At 41.7% G+C, this 21,462-nt stretch overlaps 1 protein-coding gene across 5 annotated transcripts in view; it reads right to left on the reverse strand.

Annotated features, from left to right (window-relative positions):
* The window catches only part of inpp4b (inositol polyphosphate-4-phosphatase type II B), a 164,383-nt gene that overhangs the window by 58,391 nt on the left and 84,530 nt on the right, over positions 1-21,462 (reverse strand). For all 5 annotated transcript variants that reach the window (XM_086157338.1, XM_086157337.1, XM_086157339.1 and 2 more), the window contains 3 exons: positions 10,779-10,890; positions 5,515-5,584; positions 865-1,012 (listed from right to left, as the gene is read on the reverse strand). In XM_086157338.1, coding sequence (XP_086013464.1) covers positions 865-1,012; positions 5,515-5,584; positions 10,779-10,890 — 330 coding nt within the window. The remainder of the gene's footprint in view (positions 1-864; positions 1,013-5,514; positions 5,585-10,778; positions 10,891-21,462) is intronic.

Consider the following 21,462-nt stretch of genomic DNA (forward strand, 5'->3'; position numbering starts at 1 on the left):
ATTGGAAAATACACAGTATACTGTATATACTTTATTTACATATATAAATACATCCATCCATCTTCATCCACTGATCCTGCATTCACAGGGGATGCTGGGGCCTATCCTAGCTTTCCCCAGGCGAGAAGTGGGGTACACCCAGGACTGGTTCATATATAATGACAAATACATAGTAAAAAAAAAAATAAAATAAAAAATAAACAAATATATATATATATATATATATATATATATATATATATATATATATATGTTTTGATTGTCTTCAAAAATAAACACACAAAAAGCTACGTATGTGTGTGTGTGTAGCTATATACAGTATATATATATATATATATATATATATATATATATATATGTATATATATATATATATATATATATATATGTATATACGGGATGGTTGGTTGCAGCTGAGGAAATGGAAACTTGTCCAGTTATTGAACCACACTTGGAGTACCGTTACCTTCCCCTGTGTTTGTCTTTACCTGTCCTCATTAGATTGAGGCTGACTTTGCTCCTCCACACGTGACAGCGCCACGTGCGCGCACGTGACGTTAGCCCCGAACATGAGCCGACTAGGATGCAGGGCAGATGGCGGCCGCTTGCATTTAACCAATTGGAAACAATGGAAACACAGTTGCATTGATGTGGTCAAATAGCCTGGCAAATGTATTGGATTTATTTTCGCGTGACTTGGTGTGATTTGGAATTAAAGAACAGAGAGGAATTATATTTGCTTGCGTGTTTGTTTTTCGGTAGATGCTGTTTAAATGTGCACTCGAAAGCAAATTAGCATTTCTGCACTGTGGGAATGTGTGGAAAATATGCAGTGACATCAGGAGGATTAACAGAGTGGCTTACCTGCTCATGTCTTCCTGGATGTACAGGGAGAGCAGCTGCTTGGGGATGCTGAAGGACAAAGTGCACTCCTCCATTTGCTCCCTAACAAGCATCCACTTGCTGTCCGCCGTTTGGAATCTGTACACTTTGCACACCGGGTTCTTGAAAACTGAGGTGAAAAAAACAAAACTATATTGTACATATATTAACGCTTAAACTCTTCTGATACGTCTATGTTTTTACTTTCCTGGGAGGTGAATCAGCGGATCGAAAGCACCGGTGGTTACGCGAAAGGATATCACGGATAAAAAACTCTTGAAAAGTCGTGTGAGGTACAAAGCACATATTAAACTCCATGATCAATAGCCGTGTCTGCCATATATAAGATAATTCTCATCTTCCCAGGAGGTCTTCCTTTTGCCTTTCTACCTCCGCGGCAGCACACCAAAGTAGAGAGACTCTCTAATGAAGGGAAAAATCTCGGTAGGTGGCGGGCTCACCGCTGGGTATCGGTAGAGGGCTTCTTGAGAAACACACTGAAATGAATTTAAAAATAATATGATGATGAAGTTGACGAAGACAGTTGGGTTTCAGCGGGCGGCTGCACAGATGATGGGTTCGACCTGCTGGGAGTGTCAAATCGGCCTGCAGGAGCTTGTCACGCGCTGGGATGCGGTTTCTCATCCCGCAATTAATCAGCCAATATGACATACCCCGATATAAATGGTACGAAATTGAGATATTCGTGAGGTAAACACAGAATACTGTCATTAGCAGTGACACGTCCACCTTTTCCAGCCTCCTGTTTGTGACGCCATTCAAACCTCCCCCAATTCGAGCCCAACTCCGTGGAAACAAATTCCCCTCGAGCACAACTGACGCTATTTTTGCTGGAATTATCCGAGTAAGATACCTGTTTTGAGCGAGCCACTCATTTCCAGAGGAAATGGAGATCATCGTACGGACTTTCCCGAAAAGCAAAACGTATGATGTGGAAAAACGCTAAAAACACTTCGGGGAGTTGAATGGGTCGTTTTCCATTGCACAAAATACAAAATGAATAAATAAATAAAACCATAAAGGGTGGCGCGAATTCTCTAAAAGGGCATTCTTTCTTTAACCATTCATAAGTCAGCATGGGTGAAGGTCGTGCGTGTTGAGATGGCGACCAGGAACCACTGGACTGTAATTACTCACCGACTCCCCGGCTTTTCCCCATTCCTGATTTAGTTACAAGACACCGACCCATAAATAATTCTTTTGCACAGGTCATTCCTGCACTGACTCATGAATTAATGGTCATTTTATAAACTGCTGATAACAACTCTCTGGGCACACGGTGTTTATTCTGCACAACTAAGTTGTCACAATTCTTGAGATGAAATAGTCCAATATATTTTGCGAGGAGTTCCTTTCATTTACCCAACTCTGTATGCCACCATTGTTGTCGTAATTGTCAACTCGATCTTTTTCTGTTTTCGGCTCCGGCCAGCTCGCTCCGCTCGTCGCCAAACACTTCCCGTCGCGAGAGGATGAAAAACGGCCGGTCAGTTTCCGACTGACACTCTACGCAGCGCTCGGCTCTCACGAGTGTGTGTTTCGCCCCTAGTTCTGTGTTTTCTACAAGGCGGTGACATATTGATGAAGAGATTTATTTCTTATTTTTATTTCCGTAAAAAATGGCCATTTTGATTGCTGCGACTTGCAATGCTTTAAACGGAAACATACTAAAAGTATCGATTCAAGGAACTGCACAAACAGGCGCAATAAGCCCCCCCATTATTTCCCATGATATGTTACCGCAGGTCAGTAGTGACAGCGGTCCAAAGAAAAGTACTTAATTCAATACATCTTACTCCCCCAAATGCCACAATTGGTCCACGTTACCATTAACATGGATAATAACTTACCTTTATCCCTCACATTAGTTAACCACTCGTCAATAACACCTACTCTGGCCCTGTGACTATATTTGACCATTTCCTGGCAGAAATACAATTCTGGTCTCCAGGTAAAATCTTCTTTACTCACTTTTATACCCCAAGGTTAATACAGTATGTTTACCTTTTCAAGAACCCTTCAAAAATACTGTGGAATGGAGTTAAGGGATTGACACGGTATCATTTTATTCAAACGTTAAGTGACATTTAAAAAGGAAATCTGATTAACATTGTCTGATTGTGGTTACTCTGTGACTTTGTAATTGACCTCCATGTGTTGGAATGACGGAGAACTAATAAAATTAAGGAGTGAAAAGGAAAATGACACAAATGAAAACAATTTTAATGAATCAATTCATTATTTATACTGCTTATACTGCACTCAGATTTGCGATGGGGCCGAAGCACATGCCAGCTATCATTGGGCAAGGGGTAAAAAATTAAATTTGCTCCTAAATCCTGACACTCCTGAGAGTTTCTTAATCCCATTACATAGTTCAGACTGTGACGGAGATGCACACCTTCTCTTGTTGTTTGTAAATGTTGCCATTTCATTCCAATAACTTGTTTGAAAAAGATAGCGGAGCCACTGTTTTCTTGCCTGGTGACAAAGATACGGCATCTGTTTTCATTATGAATGCAACATAGTGTAGCGATGCAGAAATTACATGATGATTATTTTGCTGTGTTAATCACATAAATGAGGATCATCTGAGGACTAATTAATAAATTGTTCAGATTAACTGACTCACTAAACAAAGAAACATCACGGTAATTAATTAATAAGTCATTTGTCAGATGCATCCCCACACGAAGTACACCCAAAGGCAAAGAGCGGGTTGAGGTTAACATTTTATCCAAAGAAGTGCATTAAAACCTAACCGGGCATCAAATGTAATTTGATTTCAGTGTTTTGATAAACCCTTTATGTCTCCGTTAACCAATCGCAAGTTTGCATTTATGAAAAGCAGGAAATGGTTATTGGTATTGGGAGGAGCGACTGGAAAAATCGCGATCCAAGAGGTGACCCGTTCCCAACGGGGAACTCACCTTCTTGATCGTAACCATATAACGTGTCCATTTTAATCGGTGGTTTATTTAACAACGGTGGCCTAAAAAAAGTTGAATGAATTTTTTTTTTAAAACCCAACTCAAGTTTCGCCACATCTTCATTTTTACAGAGTGGCTAATAGTTGAAGTCGAAGACTGGAAATGAAGAACAGCTCTAATGCTCTTATCTGCATGCCGGCAGCAGAGGCCAAGAATGCTACGTGCCTCAAACAGTGTTTACTGCTGTTTTTCCTTACCAGGGCTGAAAGAAAGTCGCCCTGAAAGTCAGAGTGAAAGCACTTGGGGCGAAATGTTGACAGTCTTCGGGAAATGCAGTTGAATATATATGGCAAAAGTGAAATCCCTCCACTCAACCTGATAGACACCATCATTACAGATGTCATATGGAAAAAATATGTTTTGGAAAATAAAGTCATAAATACCAATTAAATATCCAAGACTGAATCAACGGAAAATGTTCGAAGCTTGTTTTTTTTTTAGTTCAATCTTGCCCGTGAGGTGAATTTTGGAGGATGTATAAATCCAGCAGAGTCCTTCAAATAGAGGAGCTGATGATTGAGTAAACGTTCCCAAAAATAACGACGATTTAGGTTCAAATTTGTAATGTGAAATAAAGTAATCATCCGATCCCTCCAGAACGGGGATTAATGAAACCAAAGTGGAAAAAAAAAAAAAAAAAAGGGAAGCGAAGGACATACGGAGAGAAAGGGTTACAGGCGTAACCTTAATCGGAAGAGAGACAGTTGCTGACTTCGACCTCCGTCGGGGAAGTGGATTAACCCCTGGTCTCCCCCCTGGCACCAAAGTAATCTGACAACCAATCAGATGCCTTTGTTTCCCTTCCCTACGGCTCTTAAGAAAATGACTTCCCGAGACGTGCTGCGCGCGGGCACCCCCATCCCCGTTTGCTCGACGCGTGTGCATTTTGAAAGGTAATAAAATTGGAGGAACCAAACCGCATTAGTCAATCCGGTAGGTCCGCGGGTAGGGTATTGTTTTGACGGGCCGCAGATGTGCACCTGCAAACACGACTGCGGTTTTAGCGGCTAATCACTGGAGGAACAGTTAATGACGGTGACACCGTGACAGCAGGCGAGTGGCTTGGGGAGGCGGCGGGAATGTGGACGGGGGAGAAAATGAACGGGTGGAACAAATGAAAGCGTGGAAAAAGGGAAATTAGTTTTTCAAGTCTCCTATGGAAGAAGGGCTGTGAAGTTTTGGCACGGCGGGTCACCTTGTCCTTGTTGCTGTATATTGCTTTTTCTGTCTGGAATTCTTTATATAGCGTGGAATTATGGCTTTTTCTAAAAGTAAAGCATAACCCATCAAAAAAACTACCTTTATTGTAAGATACGGTATTCTCTTTTCGTCTTCAAATGTGACAAACACCCGGTGTAACCAATGAAACCCAATGGCGTTGGCTGTTTTAGATGGAATCCGAAAAAAAAAAAAAAAAAAAAAAAATAGCAAGGTCAAAATTTTAATACTTTAGTTCTGACACTTACATTTAATAACTTGCTCAAATAAACGTGTCACAGTTGTAAGTGGACAGCGAAGCAGGGGTTTTAGAGAGACAGGAAAAATACACCGGGAGATATTTGGTGTTTATTTACAATTGGATTTTGGCGAAAAAAACAGGTGTTTGGTGAGAGAGCCGTACCTGGTCCCGTCAGCAGGTTGCTTTCTCTGTCATTGCAGATGTGGGATGCAGACTCACACACCAAAGGACTCTGGAAAAGGAAAACAAAAGAGAGAAAGAAACAGAGAGAGATTAAATTAATGATCCTACTGATTATTATTTTTTTTTACCAAATATATTGGAAATGTGCATCCACACGGTGCTGCGACCTGACATTATAAACAGTCTATGAATAACTAGCATCCAACCTTTGCGGCAGTTTTGGAAAAAGAATAACGGCTTCACGCTCATAACTGTACCAAGAAGTGGCATTAATAGAGATTGATGCACAACAATAATACAAAAAATACACATGCTACCATCACAGGTGTGGAAACACAATAACATGTTCAAGTGCAAGTCATCAAGCGTGTTGTATTTCTGTCTTCACCCTCATCAAAACTCTCCCGCTGTGATTTCACTGATTGCATCGCGGGCTGGTTACTTTCCCCGCGCCATTATGGTCTTTCACGCTCATGTACGAGGAAAGAAAACAAAACAGCACAATAAAGATATCCCCGGTTCGCCATAACAAATGAGAAAGCAGTGTGAAGCGTGGACACTGCGCACTTTTTTTTTTTTTTTTTTAATTTCCCTGCGACCTCATGTGGATGAGGAATTTCAGATTTGTTATTTGGTTCATATCAGAGAAAGTCTGCAGATTTATAAAGAAGCATGAAACCTAACTGGATACTAATTCTCCATTTATTTTAACTGACACAAACTTCTATTCCTTTCGGTTGTTCTCCTCAGGGGTCGCTACGGCGAATCTGCCTCCATTTAAACCTCTCCTCTGCGTCCTCTTCTTTCACGCCACCTAATTCTACATGCATTCTGTTGCGTTAACTAAACCACACATATAGTTCACACATATGATGTAATTCAGTGACGTGCAGTCAGTAGAGGCAGGGGAGGCCGGGCCTCACCTGTCATCATGGAAAGAAAAAAATGCAAAATGAAAAAAATAAATTAAATGGTTATATTTATTGAGTGATTTGTTCTCTAAAGCTATCTGCCACATATTTTTTTTGTCAAATCACAAAAAAAAATTCACATTTACCTTTCGAATATGAAGAAGAGACGTGAGTGACACGGCAACCAGCGGATCCCACTATGGATTGCGCAATGATTCTGCTAACTGTGCTTGCATGCTATGCAATGAGACCGGATTGCTGTCTCTGTGGATGTCACTATTAAAAAAACACTTTTAATATATGAACTAAATTTCCATAGCTTAGCTGATGTGTGTAATGTTTTTCGCCAGCAACTGTAACGTGTTTCTCGTGTTTCTCGTAATAGTAAAACGACCGCGAAGAGACATTAAGTGAGGCATGCAGTGACGGTGCCTCATGCTAGGAGGCACCGCTGATCCCTGGGATCCTTCTTACTACTCGGCTACAGAATAATAGAATTAGCAATAGCGAGCTACAGTAGACAGTTAGCAAGTCATGTGCAGCTATCCGGCTATTTTTTTGCCGATCTCATCTAGCTGTACAGCTCACAAACGGTGAGGGATGAATGTAAATCTCCTGGGCAGCTTCTCAACTTTTTGGCCAAGAAGGATCTCAGTCAAACTGTTTCTGAGGCAACAAAGTTGCTCTGGACGATGGTCACCGCTCAGGTTAAGACAGCATCGGTGGAGCGCTCATTCTCGGCACCGAAAAGACTCCAAACATACAGACGGAACAGGACCGATCAAGGACGACGATTTCCATTGAGACAGAGAGACTTTTAAATTTGAAGAAAGAAACAGAAGACATCTTCAAGCAAGTTATCGATGCTTCAGAAGGAGCGCGTATGGACTTCATTTATAAGTAAAGCTAAGAGAACGTTTTTTTTTTTACATGTGCTTTTTCTATGCTACAGTTTGTAAATGTAAAGAATGCTGATATGATATTTTAAACAAAACACGTCAACTGCTGCCAATAAAATGGTGAATAAGTTACTCTGTAGGGTTCATATGTTTATAAATCTGATGACGTCAATGTCTCACCGCCCATGAACTTCACCGCACGTCGCTGATGTAATTGCAAGAAAGCATCCGCCTTTTCATGCAAAAAGAGCAACTCATAAGTTGAGATTTTCTCCAGTCCTTTAAGTGACGAAAGCATCATTTCAGACATAATGGGAGACCTTATTTCGTCCAGCAACTGCTGTTTCGCTCGCTAAAATTACACGCTTCTTTGGCAGTCATGTTCACCAGTCGCAGGTCAATTACTTAGTTGAAAACCATTTTTCCTCATGAAATACTAATTCATTTTTCAAAAAAGTCAGAACCCGTTACGGGGCTCTCAAAATATGGACTAAATGACGGACGTGTTTTTTGTGTCGAGACACAAAGACTCAAGATAAGTGTCCCGTAGGGGATCCAAATAGATGGCACGCACAAAAAAGGTATAATTATAAAATCGAGGAGTTGACTGCATCAAATGATATAAAGGAGAACATAAGACTTATTTTATTCTAACAATAAACCTTGGCTTACTTATGTTGTATTTAAGTGCTGTTTTTATGAAAAAAACACAAGGTGCCTCTTAAATTTTCTTGGCAGGCAGCTGTACCTTTTGATTTTTCAAATTTTTAGAAACAAGAAAAAAAAATTAGGTGGAAAGTGCTGGGGGATGCTGGAGTGGTACACCTTGGACTGATCACCAATCAATCACATTTATTTATGTATTTACTAATTTACGTATTTATGTATTTGTATTTGCAAACGACATTTGTGTCTTTTTGTGAGAAAAGAGAGAAAAAAAAATGGGTCAGCACTCGAGGAAGGGGAGAAGCTTGTTCTCGGCATACATGTTATGACACGATCATGGCATGGAAAGGAAAAAAAGCAATTTACCAGAGTGTTACCTGGTAGTTTGTGCATGGATTCAATAGATTAATGTTTCAGATGGACTGTATCCCCTGCATCCTCCTTGAATTATGACAGTCTGAATAGTGATCACCCTTATTAAGTTCAGTGCTATTGGTGAAGAACAATGTCAAACCGATAATAAAAGTAACAAATTGGTTGTCAAAGCGGCGCATCTATTGTATCTTTAATGTATATAGTCATGAAAATAACCAGAGACCCACAATTCATCCCAGGCCTGCTGCCATTTTGCCAAAAAAGGTATTATGCAGACAAAGGCTTTGTCGTAATTCCTATAGCCGCCTATGTAAGCCGTGTGTCGGCGCATTGTTAGTGTGCAATGCGAAGTCAGTTTTACACACGAGCGTGACGGATGGAGGGTGGCCGAAATCCCGAAGAAGACAACGAAGGTGACTTTTTGCTTCGTGAAGGTGATGCTTTCACTACGCAGTGAAATAGGTCATACAAACACGGCTCAATTTCAAGCAATTGCTTTCACCATTTTGCAGAGATTTAGAGAAAATCAAGCGATCCTTAGCAGAGATCCATAATTTTCAGTTGCAGAATACTTGTCCGCTTTTATTGGTTGTTTAAACAAAAGAAAATGTCATCTATGTACATTATACACAACACCCCCTTTTTTCTTATTTTTGGTGCAATCATCTATTTCCATGCTGCCATCATCTATTTTTATCTATTTCTTTCTACTGTTTACATTCTTTGTCTATTAAAAATATTTTTTTTACACGTGCTTCTAGCCAGGGGTCCCTATAAAAATTGCGTTATGCCTGCACGATGGCAAAAAAACCTCTTGACTCATGATATAACTTTACACATCTCTGCCTCGGCTTGAAGACGGAACACGTATTTGATTGACGTCACGGAATAAACAACCGAAGGTGCGCTCGGGAAGGATTTTAATGTCAGCCGGGCTAAAACCGTCCCGCGCTTTGGAACCGATAATCGAAAGAACAAGGATAATAATCGCCGGCTCTGGTTCTCACGCGCAGGCAAACCGATGAGGTGAGAGCAACCGACATCTAGAAATGCCAGTTCTCATCGTCCCTGATAATAATAGTACTAACAATGAGCCCAGGGAGCGCAGCTGCGAGAGGGGTCCCATTGTAATTGTCAGAGGCAGACGGCGTTCGTTTGAGGGCTCTTTGATGACTAAAATATGTAAAGAGATCAAATCAAAGGTGACCGGAGTCTCTTTCTTGTTTTTTTCTGGGGTCAGTGGGATATTCATGAGCAGCAACCGCCCAAGCAACGACAGGAAGGGATCAAACCAGGGTTCCCCCGCAGACACGGCGACACATAGATTCCGTTCAGGCGGTAAAACACCTCGGCGGAGAACGTAAATTGCGGAGGAACTTCTCCCGCAAGTTAATCCGAAGTCTCCGGCGTGCCCTCCCTTGTGTTTGTCACGTCGCTTCTCTTTTTCCTCCGCTCATCTTCTGCAGCGGGCGCAACACACAAGAGGGGAAATGCGCGGTGACAATGTACACATGCACGCGCGCGCACGAGGCGGCGCATTCATCAAGGCGGCATGGGCAGATTGTCAGTGACACTCCGCAGCCTAGCAGGGAACCTCCCCTCACCAGCAACAGGAGTGGGCAGAACCCAAAGTCAGTCAGCCATGTCGTAGCCTTTGGTCCATTATATAAGACAGTGATTCACTCTCTCACACACACACACACACACACACACACACACACACACACACACACTTACATAGTTCACGTTGCCTTGCGAAGCTGTGCTACATTATTATGACCCTTGTTTACTTTTCGCTGTTTACTTTTTAATGCTAACACCGCGCTCCACATTTACTTGACAAGTCAATGCAGAGACGAATTAAGGTTGTGAGGAAAATCAAGTGAGATGGGAGTACGTACGACTTCATTTCTGGCATGCTGGCATCCCATTTGAATGACAAAATCTCCTGTTCACTCTGAAAGTCTCAAAGAGAGCACTCCTTTTCTCTCTCTCTCTCTCTCTCTGAGTCACTACAGGGCTGAGGTTAGCGACGTGCACTGTGAGATTAGTGGAAAGGGAGGGGCGGCGGCGGCGAGAAAGACGCTTCCGGGCGATATCTCCGACTCGATCGGAAAAACGGCGGTTTGCGTAGCAGGGCCGTGCGGTTCCAAAAAAAAAAAAACAAAAAACACAGCCACGTGGACACATGGCTGAAACCAGGTGGGTCCATCTCCTTATCTTTTATATACTTGTTTGAGACACACACACACACACAACCTGTAAATCCACATTAGGGTTTACTGGAGTTTCTTTAATCTCATTGGAGGACTTGAACAGTGCCGGTTTAATCCCAGCATTAGCAGGAGGCGTACGAGACGCCGCGACTCCCCTTTCTGACGGTCTACTTTACCTTCTGCGATGGCGCGTCGGTGGTGATGTGGTCCACGTCCACCTCCTCCATTTCACCCATCCTGAGACGACTCACCACGACCGTTCCCGTCGCACACACACCATCAGATGACCTGAGGGGAGATGGGGGAAATAGGGACGAGAGAGTGAGAGAGAGACGCGATTTGTAAGCCTCTTTTTTTAATCTGCAGAATAAAAAAAAAAAAAGTCGGTTTTGTTGAATGATCTTTTCCTCCGGTTACTACCCCCTTAACGCGGGCCTGGGGGAGAATTCATACCCTTGTCGAACCCCGAGTCTCAAAAAACCGAATAAGCTTATTTCCCGGCTTGAACAGGTTGTGAAATTATAGAGCCGTTTCATCGAAAAAAGTTGAATCGGGACACGCGGTAGACGCCCGCAATTTCTTTTCCCCGACGATTTCGCCAAAGAGTCTGAGGAATAGAATATAGTCTGCTCCAGTGGGGAGCTAATGGGCTCGAAGCAAGGAACATTTCGACTTACTCTCCAAATGGCTGTCTAATAACCTAGGCTATGTGCCCTGACAGACACCAAATTGATACTCAAGTTTTCATATCAGGGACCCTGACCAATCACTTTTCCAATCATGGTGCCATAATTAAGGGGCTGATAGAAAATCCATAGTATTGTCACAAAGACAGACACTCTCAAATAAAGAAAAATGGTCCCCGGGTATTGCACAGGCAAGTCTGATCACCTGAACAGACCCATCCCTAATGCGCTCTGCTCCGCTCCCGCCGTAGAAAATATTGGATGATACGTGCCGTCTAATGGTTCGAGGGAGGGGAAAGAAGGATGGCACGCCCCTGACTGAGGAGGAGAGAACGCAAGGAGAGGTGATGGAAACAGAATTGATGCTTTCAAACCTAATCCATCTTGGTGGGAGAAAATCAGATTGCACCCCGGGGAAGCGGAAGGAGGGAAGAACAAATGCTTCGCAGCGGTATTGCAGAAATATGAGGGGGAGCGGAGGGACGACAGGGGGTCCCGGGACGGGGACGGACAGATGCGCGTCTGCCGTGGGAGAGCGGGAGCCTCGGTTAGTGCTAAATGTCTTACGGTGGTCCCCGAACAGAGAAAGTAGCACCGGGTGGTTTTATAAATCTAATCATGGACCCCCCCCGCCAGACACCTGTCACAGTGTTTACTCCTCTGCTCATCTTTCTGTTTTCCCCATTTCTCATCCCTCTCCCCCCCCCCCCCCACCTCCGTTTCCCTCCGAGGCGGACCGAGGCACGGTAAAAAAAAGAAAGTCACCGTGACATTGAACAAACACTGCCTCGCACATAATCGAGGAAATTGAGATTAACATGCATCGCGTCCGCCGATAGTTCTCCCGAGGAAACCTTTGCGCGAACGGCTGCCCTCTGCTCTACAGACCGCTTCGCCTCAATCCTCTAATGAATCATTTCATTTCCAAAAAAGATGGAGGAAACTAATCACATTTCTAAACTTAAGCTGTGTTTTTTGGTTCATCAAAATGAGGGAGCTGTGCTTGTTTTCCCTACAGTTTGCCTCATCTCCATCACTGCTCTGTTTTCTTATTATAATAAAGAAATATATAAAAAAAAAAAAAAACAATAACAACATAATTCTCCTCACAGACTTTCTGGATTGCGTCAGCACACCTTTTCTGTTCATTCATTCATTTATTCTCTGTTATTAATCCATCGCTGCTCAGTTTTCTTATGATAACAAAGTATTATTAAACAAAAAACAAAATTTCTGGATCGCATCGGCAACTTTTTGCTCATCCTTTAATTCCCATTGTCTGGTCCTTCGCTCCGCCACGGTTCAGCCCCGGCGGAGACAATCACCACCACCATACAAGGGGAGCCAGGAATACAGATACCTGTTTTTGACAACCTCCTGAAGCTCTGCTCGATCTCATCCTGATCTCATTTCTCGAGATCATCAATAAATGTCACCAACGACAGTACGTGCTCTTGAAGTCGGGGTCATTCGAAGGCAACAGCACAATCCTAACTGTGTTCTATTAAATATCAAGATTTTTAATTGTCATTGTGCAGGCACAGTGAAATTTTGCGATGAGAGCAAAAAAATTACACCTTCATTGAGAACGTAATAACCTTCTCCTTCCCCTGCTGGTTCCATTCCGTCACCCAACAGCACAGGAATCCCCTGGAGCGCACCACCTTGGTCTGCCCCAAACTAATTGGCCACCTTCTCAGACCTCTCTCCCGCTTCCATAACACCCAAATACTAAAAACATCCAAAACGATCCTCGCAGATCGCTCCCACATCCTACACCCGGCCGTCGAGTGGCTTCCCTCTGGTCTAAGACTCCGCTGCCCCGCCTGCAAAACCCAGTAGAGAAGGTCAACCTTTGTCCCCGGAGCCATCCAACTCCTTCAGTCTCAGCAACCCTGCAAAACCTCCATCGCCATACCAGTCCCCCACCTTGCCGAGGGTAATGCCGCTCCTGTTGGATTTATTATATATATATGCAGAGCGAGCTTACTTGCAATTTGAATTTGAACAATTCTGTGGAGTAATTCATACATATATATATAAAAAAAATAATAATAAAAAAAAAATATATATATATGTATTTCATATTTTTTATATATTTTATATATATATTATTTATCTATGTTTTATAAGAATAATATATATATATATATATATTATTTTTTTATTATTTTCTATTTTTTTTATTGAAAAAATATATATATGTGTTTTTTTTTAATATATTTTTTATAAATATATAGGTTTTTTTAATCATATTCTTTGATGGTCACAATTTGATGCTGCTACCCCATGTGCAACACTCACTCTATTATTCCCATTCACAGAGCGACTTGCGACCATTCACTCTCTCATTCACACATCATTTAATGACATATAACGGTTCACTCTCTTATTGAGATTTCATATCGAGACGTGCAACTATTCACTTTTTTCGCTCATTCTGCAGGGTGCAACCTGGACCAGCCAACCATTTACTCTCTCATTGCCAAGTTTGGGGGATTTAGGGTCTCCAATGAACTGTTTGCTTGTCTCTGGACTGGGGGAGGGAAGCGGAAAACCCTGAGGAAACGGGTGCAGACACAGAGAGAACATGGAGACTCCATTTAAAAAGGCTCCCTGTCAGAATTGAACCAGTGACCTTCTTGTGATGCTGAAGTGCTGACTCGTTTGCCATCTTTCGCCCAAATGGAATTTTATCACAAACTGACCTGAAAATGACTTGGACGGTTTGTGTGAGAAAAAGCTTTTTCCTCACATATCCAGTCCTATTCCATCCCTCTTTAGGTGTCGGGAGCCGGATCGCAAAAAAAAAAAAAAAAAAAAATCTGGAGTTTATTCTTCCCCTGAGAGGCTACATTTTAAAATATATAATTGGCTCACAACCATTTTTTTTTTTCGAGACAAACTCTTAGTCAGACAGCTTTGTTTTCGCGACAAATATAATGTGCTTAAAAAAAAAAAAGTCTGTGGAGAATTTGCCACAATTCAAAATATAATTAGTTGTCAGGGAAGTGCCTTACGTTCAACAGTTATTTTCTTTCAAAGCACTCTTGCAAATCAAAAACACATTTAATTGTGGGAACACACAGTGCAATTTGTTCTGAGCAACTGAGCCGAGCCACGATGGCCTACAGAGCCGCGGACGTCTGAGCGACGTTCTGTGTGCAACTTCAACACTATGCGGTGACCGATCAGGCGACAGGCTGCGAAATGAACACCTCTCATCCACTGTCAGCTTTTGCACAAAGCATTTCCAGGATTGAGATGCCTCGTAAACACCGTCTTGCTAACAGGGAAAAAAATAACAAAAACAAACAACCCGTATCGCTTCGGGCTACCAAGAAGAAGCTTCTATCTAGATAAATCAGGAAATATCAGTTGTCTGTCACGTGGTCATCTCTTCATTTACAAGGGTGGTGTTTTAATTCCTGGCCTTGCCACTGTGCAAGGCATCGTTACTCTTGATAGCCTGGTTAGCATATTATTACTTATTCGCTTATTATTGCTTATTGCACTTATTATTGCTTATGCATGGTAGCTCTGCCAAGCAATAAGTGTGTTTAAAATGCAAAGTGTGAAAGGAATCTATAAGTGGAGACCATTTCGCGAATATGTGCAACAGAAAACAGGAGGTGTCTTCAAGAATCAAGGATCTTTATTTAAATGCATGACAATATTTTGAGCTGTAGCTTTTTGGCTCTGGAAAGACTTGTCTTAGAATAATGTAAATAACATGACACACCACCATGAATGGGGGAAATTATAAATAGATATAAAAGAATAGTCCCCCCCCCCCCCCCCCCCCCCCATCCCCAAAGCTAGCTGTCATTGGCTACTTTTTCACCTTCACTATTCAACTATTCTACCCAGTTTCCAGAGAGGAAAGATCAGTAAATTCGGGGTACGGATTTAGTTTCCCATGTTGACTGTATTCATGTGTAAAAACACAAATATTTTTAGTGAGCATGTCACAGACCAAACTGTTTTTTTTTTTTTTTATATATAGATGGTGACAGTATCAGAAGAGGGCTGAGGGAGAAGCTAGTTCTCAAAATATATGACAGATTAAAATAAAAATCCTTTACAAAGGAGATGCATAGCGTGCAGATGCTCCAAAATACAGCGCCGGCCTGACTGGGCACCGCTATTGAAGTGACTTCTTTACTATTTTAAGTTGTGAGTATTGTCGCTCACCCAGACGTCTTCAGGAAATGAACATTTCTCTTTCTGTTAAAGCTGCTACTGTATTTCACACTTACCAAAATGTGATTTTTTTTTCAGGTTAAAAAATAAACCCAGAAACTATCAAATAAAATTTAAAAAGTTACTGCAACTTTAACAACACAAAAAAGCCATAGCACCTTATTAAAGTTTTCCTTTTGAAAAAAATAAACAAATACCACAGTTTTTCGCCATTGTCTTGTACTAACTGGCATCATGTTTCATTAAAACAACATTAGGCACAGTAAATAAATTCATAGATAAATGAAGGTGGTTGGAATATATTTAATGTACTGTGGCTGCTCTCCCGTGCCACACAGCTTTTTATGATATGGAAACGGCCGTATAATTTTGCTATCTAAATCAGCGTTAAAAAGCTGGCAATAAGCAGGATTTCTCGTAAGGGATACTTCATACAGTCACATTTACTTCTCCCACTCTTTATTACCATAAATGATGTTTGATCGTTATGTACCCGACATACTGTGATATATAGATTTTGAACCGTTGAGGCGGAATTGTTGCTGCGATGAAACACCAACGGGCCAGATGACAAACTATGCCGAGTAATTACCAAAAGGCGTTCCAAAGGCGGGGTTCACCCTTCCACGGTATTATTCATTCAACCATTCACCCTCTCATTCTCGAGTCTGGCCAGGTTAGGGTCTCCAGTGAAACTACTGCGGGAGGATAAGGGAACCTTGAAGAAAACCATGCAGAGACGGCGAGAAGATGGAGAATTTTCATTCCTCAAGAGTCATGTATTCAAAAGTCATTTAAATGTCAATTTCTTTGCATGTACTGAACATATAGAGGAATCGAGAAGACGTTTCTCAGGGTGACATGAAATTAACAATAGTGAAGTACAAATTAGCAGTTAAGGGCACTGTTACATAAAACATTAAACTATGAGGTGTGACGTATAAATTGCACGCAGATACAGACGGCATAAAAGAGTAGCAGCAGGGTTTTTATTTCGTTGTACAGTTTAGTGCACAGGCCAATGGGTAGTAGCATGATGGTATATGGACAATGGCAGCGTCATGCTAGCAGAGGTGCAAAAGAAGAAAAAAAAAGCGGCAATGTGTTGATGTGTTTTCAGAGTCCAATACAGATCCAGAGCGCGGGGGGGGGCAGTTTTTTTGGGGATGGGTGGGTGGAGGTTGAAGAGAGAGAGACAGAGAGAGAGAGAGAGAATTCAGCGTCTTGGGTCGGGGTGGAATTTTAGGTCCTCTTTCCACTTCCATTCTCAAATTTCGTGCGCCTTATTTTCAATGAAGTCGTGGTGAAATATGATTTTGAAATTATTATAGAGTCTGGCACAGCAGAACAAAGACGGATTGCTGTTGTTCGTCTACAAAGCGCGTGGTTATTATGTCAGCCGGACTTTCGGTTCTCAAGGCTCACAATGCGATCGTGAAGACAGAAATTTGAACAGTTAAAAAAAAAACATATCACTTCGTCAAGCTATTACTCAAACAAGGTGTATCGCTGAAGCCGAATCCCCATTCGTCTCTTCTCGTGTCCAGCCATCACGAAACCGTGACTTTTTCCACTGAGTCCCTGCAGCCCGGCTGCACCGCTTACCTGCGGTGTTCAGCGATTTACTGAGCAGCATTGCCTTCTCATCCCGCTCCTCCTCTCAGATCCGCATCCGGGCTGTCGCTCTGTGTCCTCTGGACGAGAGGGGAATGACGCATCGATTCCTCCATTATAGATTTTCTTTTGAGAAGAATTAGCGCAAACTGTCAATCATTTATAATACGCTAATTTTCTATTCGCTTAGCCTGCGGTCAGGGTTGCGATGAGGCTGGAGTCTATCCCCGATGTCATCGGCCGAGAAGGGACTTATAACCATTCGCTGTCCCATTCACATATCTGGGAAATTTAAGGTCTCCAATTAACCTACAGCATGTTCTTGCATCGTTGTATGAACACGGGAAACCAGAGGAAACCCACGCAAACACGGGGTGAACACGCAAACTCCACACAGAAGGGCCGAATCGCTTTCCGAATCGAACCAGTGACCTTCTTGATGCACGGCTGAAGCGCTAGCCAGCGGCGCCACCGCGCCACCCAAATTCATTTTAAAAATAACATCTTCATGAAAGTTTTATAAATTTTGTTAAGTATGACGCTTATCCATTAATTAAGTTTCAAATGTTGCATTTCAATGGCTTCACTACATCTCGAATGACTTTTCAATTTTGCCTTTTCCTATTTAAATACATTTGAGAAGTCATTAACTTCACAACCTTGACTGAGGTAAATGCTGCTCCTGGCGCATTATACATTGGGTTAAGTCACTCGGGGACAGTGAAACTAATCTTTCACTAAAGGGCAGACACGTTGTCCAACTCTGCTGCAAGAATGTGAATATTTTTATTTATATATTTCATTATTTAACCTTTATTCAACCAGGATAAAAAAACAAAAAAAAAACATTGACATCTGCTTCAAGGGAGTCCTAGCCATTATAGGCAGTAACAAATAGAATATACATTCACTATATTGGTAAATCAAATGGAAAAAAAAAAAAAGTTTCTGGGCAGGTTAAGAAAAACAAGTGCGATGGAGTCTGCCCTTATGTTTATTTTTTGAAATGATTCAAAAAAATAAAATCAATTTGTTTTCAGTTTTTCTGCAACATATTCAATGTAAACGGTGTGGGATTTACAAAAGCCCTTTTACCCAACAGAAAGCAAAAAAACAATCTTGTGCAGAGAAAAAGTATTAGCACCTCCCTTTACAATTGAGGTACAAATGTAGGCAGGCAGTAATCCGAGTACTGCCTTTGAATTCGGTTCAAATGGTGACAACAGTGACAAAAGATTAGTTGTGGAAAAGTGGCTCAACAAATTCCCTTGTTGCGGACATCACAAGGAACGGAATTGCAGATAAACACGTTCTCGGTGGAAGTTAGACTTTTCAAAGGTCTGGGTTATGCAGCCAGTGCATGGGTAAAATCGTCCAAAAAATTCAAAACGGCATGATTTCTGCGGCCTTCAGATGCTGCTCGCTGTATGACGCTCAGGAGAAAAAACACCTGACAGTCAAAGGAGATACACCAAAGAAACACTGGCTTTTACCCCTCACAAAAGCTCGGGCTTTAACTGTGAAAAACTAAATAATGCACAGCGGGACTTCGCAAAGCCATTGCTCTTTCGTTTGGGATTTTATCCACTAGTGATTTCATGTAAAAGTCCTTCAGAAAAGAAACCGCAAAAAAACAACAACTTTCGGCTCCACGCTGTCGGGGTAAAGAAAACTGTCGAAGTGGAATCACGGCCGGGATCCGACGCGGACAACAAGAATCGTTTGCACCAGGCATGCGGCGAAGCACTGGACATGTAGATGGGAATCTTGACCTACATAAAGCTGGATGGGGGAGCTAAATATAGCACGGACTAGTTTTAACTGAGGACAGATGTTAGGACACCGAATTCATTATGGTGAGGAGGCCAGATCCAGAAGTGATTCTGCCATCCTTGATATTCGTCGGTGATGAATAACTCCATCATGTGATTCAGCTCAAATTTTGCAACTGAATGAGTGACTCAGTGTGATGACACTGTGGGCAGCGTTCATTAAGTGGAACGCAACCATTACGGGAACCTGTGCTTGTCTGGACCAAGTTGATTCCAAAGAAAATAGTGCCCCAGATTCTTATGGATATGATAAAATATAATCCTTGGAAAAAAGTAAGGCGGGTTGTTTAATGCCAACGTGTCTTTTTTTCATTTTTTTTGTCTTTGACTTCTACTTTATATTTGAAAGACAAATGTCTCGAGTTTTCAAAATACATAAAATGTAAATTTATGCACTGAAACAGAGGCATGCCTGCTGTAAAGCATCCCATTTGTTTGAGTTCCAACACACCTTATTTTCTTTTACGTGGGTACTCAGCCACAGTCTTAAATGGTCTGTAACAAACTCTTTGCGTCGAGGGAGAAACATGAAAATGGAGGGGGGGGGGGGGGGGGCGGGGGGGGGGGGGCAGAAAGAATAGTAACTTTGGAAAACACAAAAGAAAAACATAAAGGCTCTTGACATGGCTTAAGGTGGGAGGAAAGTTAAAACGAAAATCCCACCGTGCTTCCTATGTAAATTGAAAATCTACATGAAAAGGGCTGGGTCTTTGCAACTAAAGCACGTTGAACCAGAAAAAGGAGACGCATCGCTCGTCCATACTTCAACTGAGGTTTATGGAGAACTTCATTCAGCAACAGTGAACGGCATCAGGTTGCATCTACTGGATTTCCGATGAGCGATGTGACGATTCAATCAAGTGGAACGTGGGCCGATGCTAATTCAGATACGTCTTTGCGGCAGTTGGCGCAATGACTGCCGAAAAGCCTTCGAAACACATCTGGGAAATATGAACCATCTAAGGAAATAGAGAGCGAACATATGCAAATCCTTAGCAGGAACAATCCCGTATCTCTGTATATGTTTTTAAAAAAAACACCGGGGATGTGTTGGTGAGAGAAAGGAAGACAAACTCCGATTACGTCCGTGATCTGCATCTCAAAACCAAATTCTCCAGGAGGTTTTGTGAATATCATTTAAGACATCTATACGTCCTCACGTCGACTGAAAGATCAATCAAACGGGTACGCCGAACGATAACCTTTTCAAAAGATGCACGCACGTCAGTGCCGGGATTGCGTTTTCATAACTCACGTAAAAATAGATTTGCCTCCGCAAACAAAATGTTTGTCTTCCCGACACTAGGTGATGAAACTGTTCTCACTTCGGTCAACCGTCGTGTTTACCACAGGCCAAAGGAAACCTATAAAGACTCTGTGGGAGGATGACCTTTATTTCATGCTGTGGCCCCATGGCCACACATTGCTGCGATGATCATTGCACCATAGCAATATGTCATGGGGCTCATAGCGGTGTGACCTGGCTGAAAGAGCGTCTTTCAGCATGCACCAAGTAGATACCACCAGAATGGTGCAGCTTCTTGAAATAAAGTGAACTGTGTGGGTTTCCTTGTCACGGTCGTCTCAGATGGATTCCTCTAAACAAAAATGTTTTTGTTTCGTTTTCATAGAAAATATATTTTTTCACTAATTATTATTAAAAAAAAAAACTATAGTAATAATGATTGAGCCGGTAAAGTGCCACAGCATTGAAACAGCAATGAATGCTTCTTCAGTTTCCTCCCGCAGTCTGAAAACATGGAGACCCTAAATTGGCCAGACGAGTGAATGGTTGTGTTTATATGACATGTGAAGTCTGTATAGACAATATTTGAATGAATTCATAAATAACAATAACAACAACAATGATAATAATGATAAGGAACTTGATGGGATTAGAGGCATCCAGTGAACCTTCTGCAAGTTTTTCGGACAGTTGCCGCACAGAATTTGTTGGAACTGTCTTACATTTTTCTAAAATAAATGATTATATGATAAAGCATATATATATATATATATATATAATCTTTAAATTTGATGAACATGTGATGTTGGCATAATGTCATTTCCGAGTATCATTTCTTCAATATCGACATGCATTCAACTAGCAGATCAATGACAATAAAAAATAAAAGTGGGTTGGACCAGACGGTTGAGTGAGAAAGAGGAGGAAGTGCAGTCGCTGATCTGCGTTACTGATGACCTTCATCACCACCGACTCCATCTACACTTAAACCGTAGGGGTCAAACTCATCCGACGTCACAAAATGTAAAAGACCATTGGAAATGTTGGTGTGGATGCATCCCGAAGAAGTGATATAATCACGCAGTCTGTTTTAAGAGAGATACCCAACGGAGAGCCTCTACGATCTCATCATTATTTTCAACACATGGTGAAGGAATAGAAAATAAAATAAGAAACAGCCTGCATTCATCGCTGTCAAACATGTTTTTTTTTTGCAGCGGAATTGGAACAAAAAACATAAAAAAAGGAGTCCACTATATCCTGACTGCCACTTTCTGAC

Source organism: Fistularia commersonii, chromosome 12, assembly GCF_037954325.1.
Source record: "Fistularia commersonii isolate RoL2024-O1a breed Wild chromosome 12, RoL_Fcom_v1.0, whole genome shotgun sequence".
NCBI lineage: Eukaryota > Metazoa > Chordata > Actinopteri > Syngnathiformes > Fistulariidae > Fistularia > Fistularia commersonii.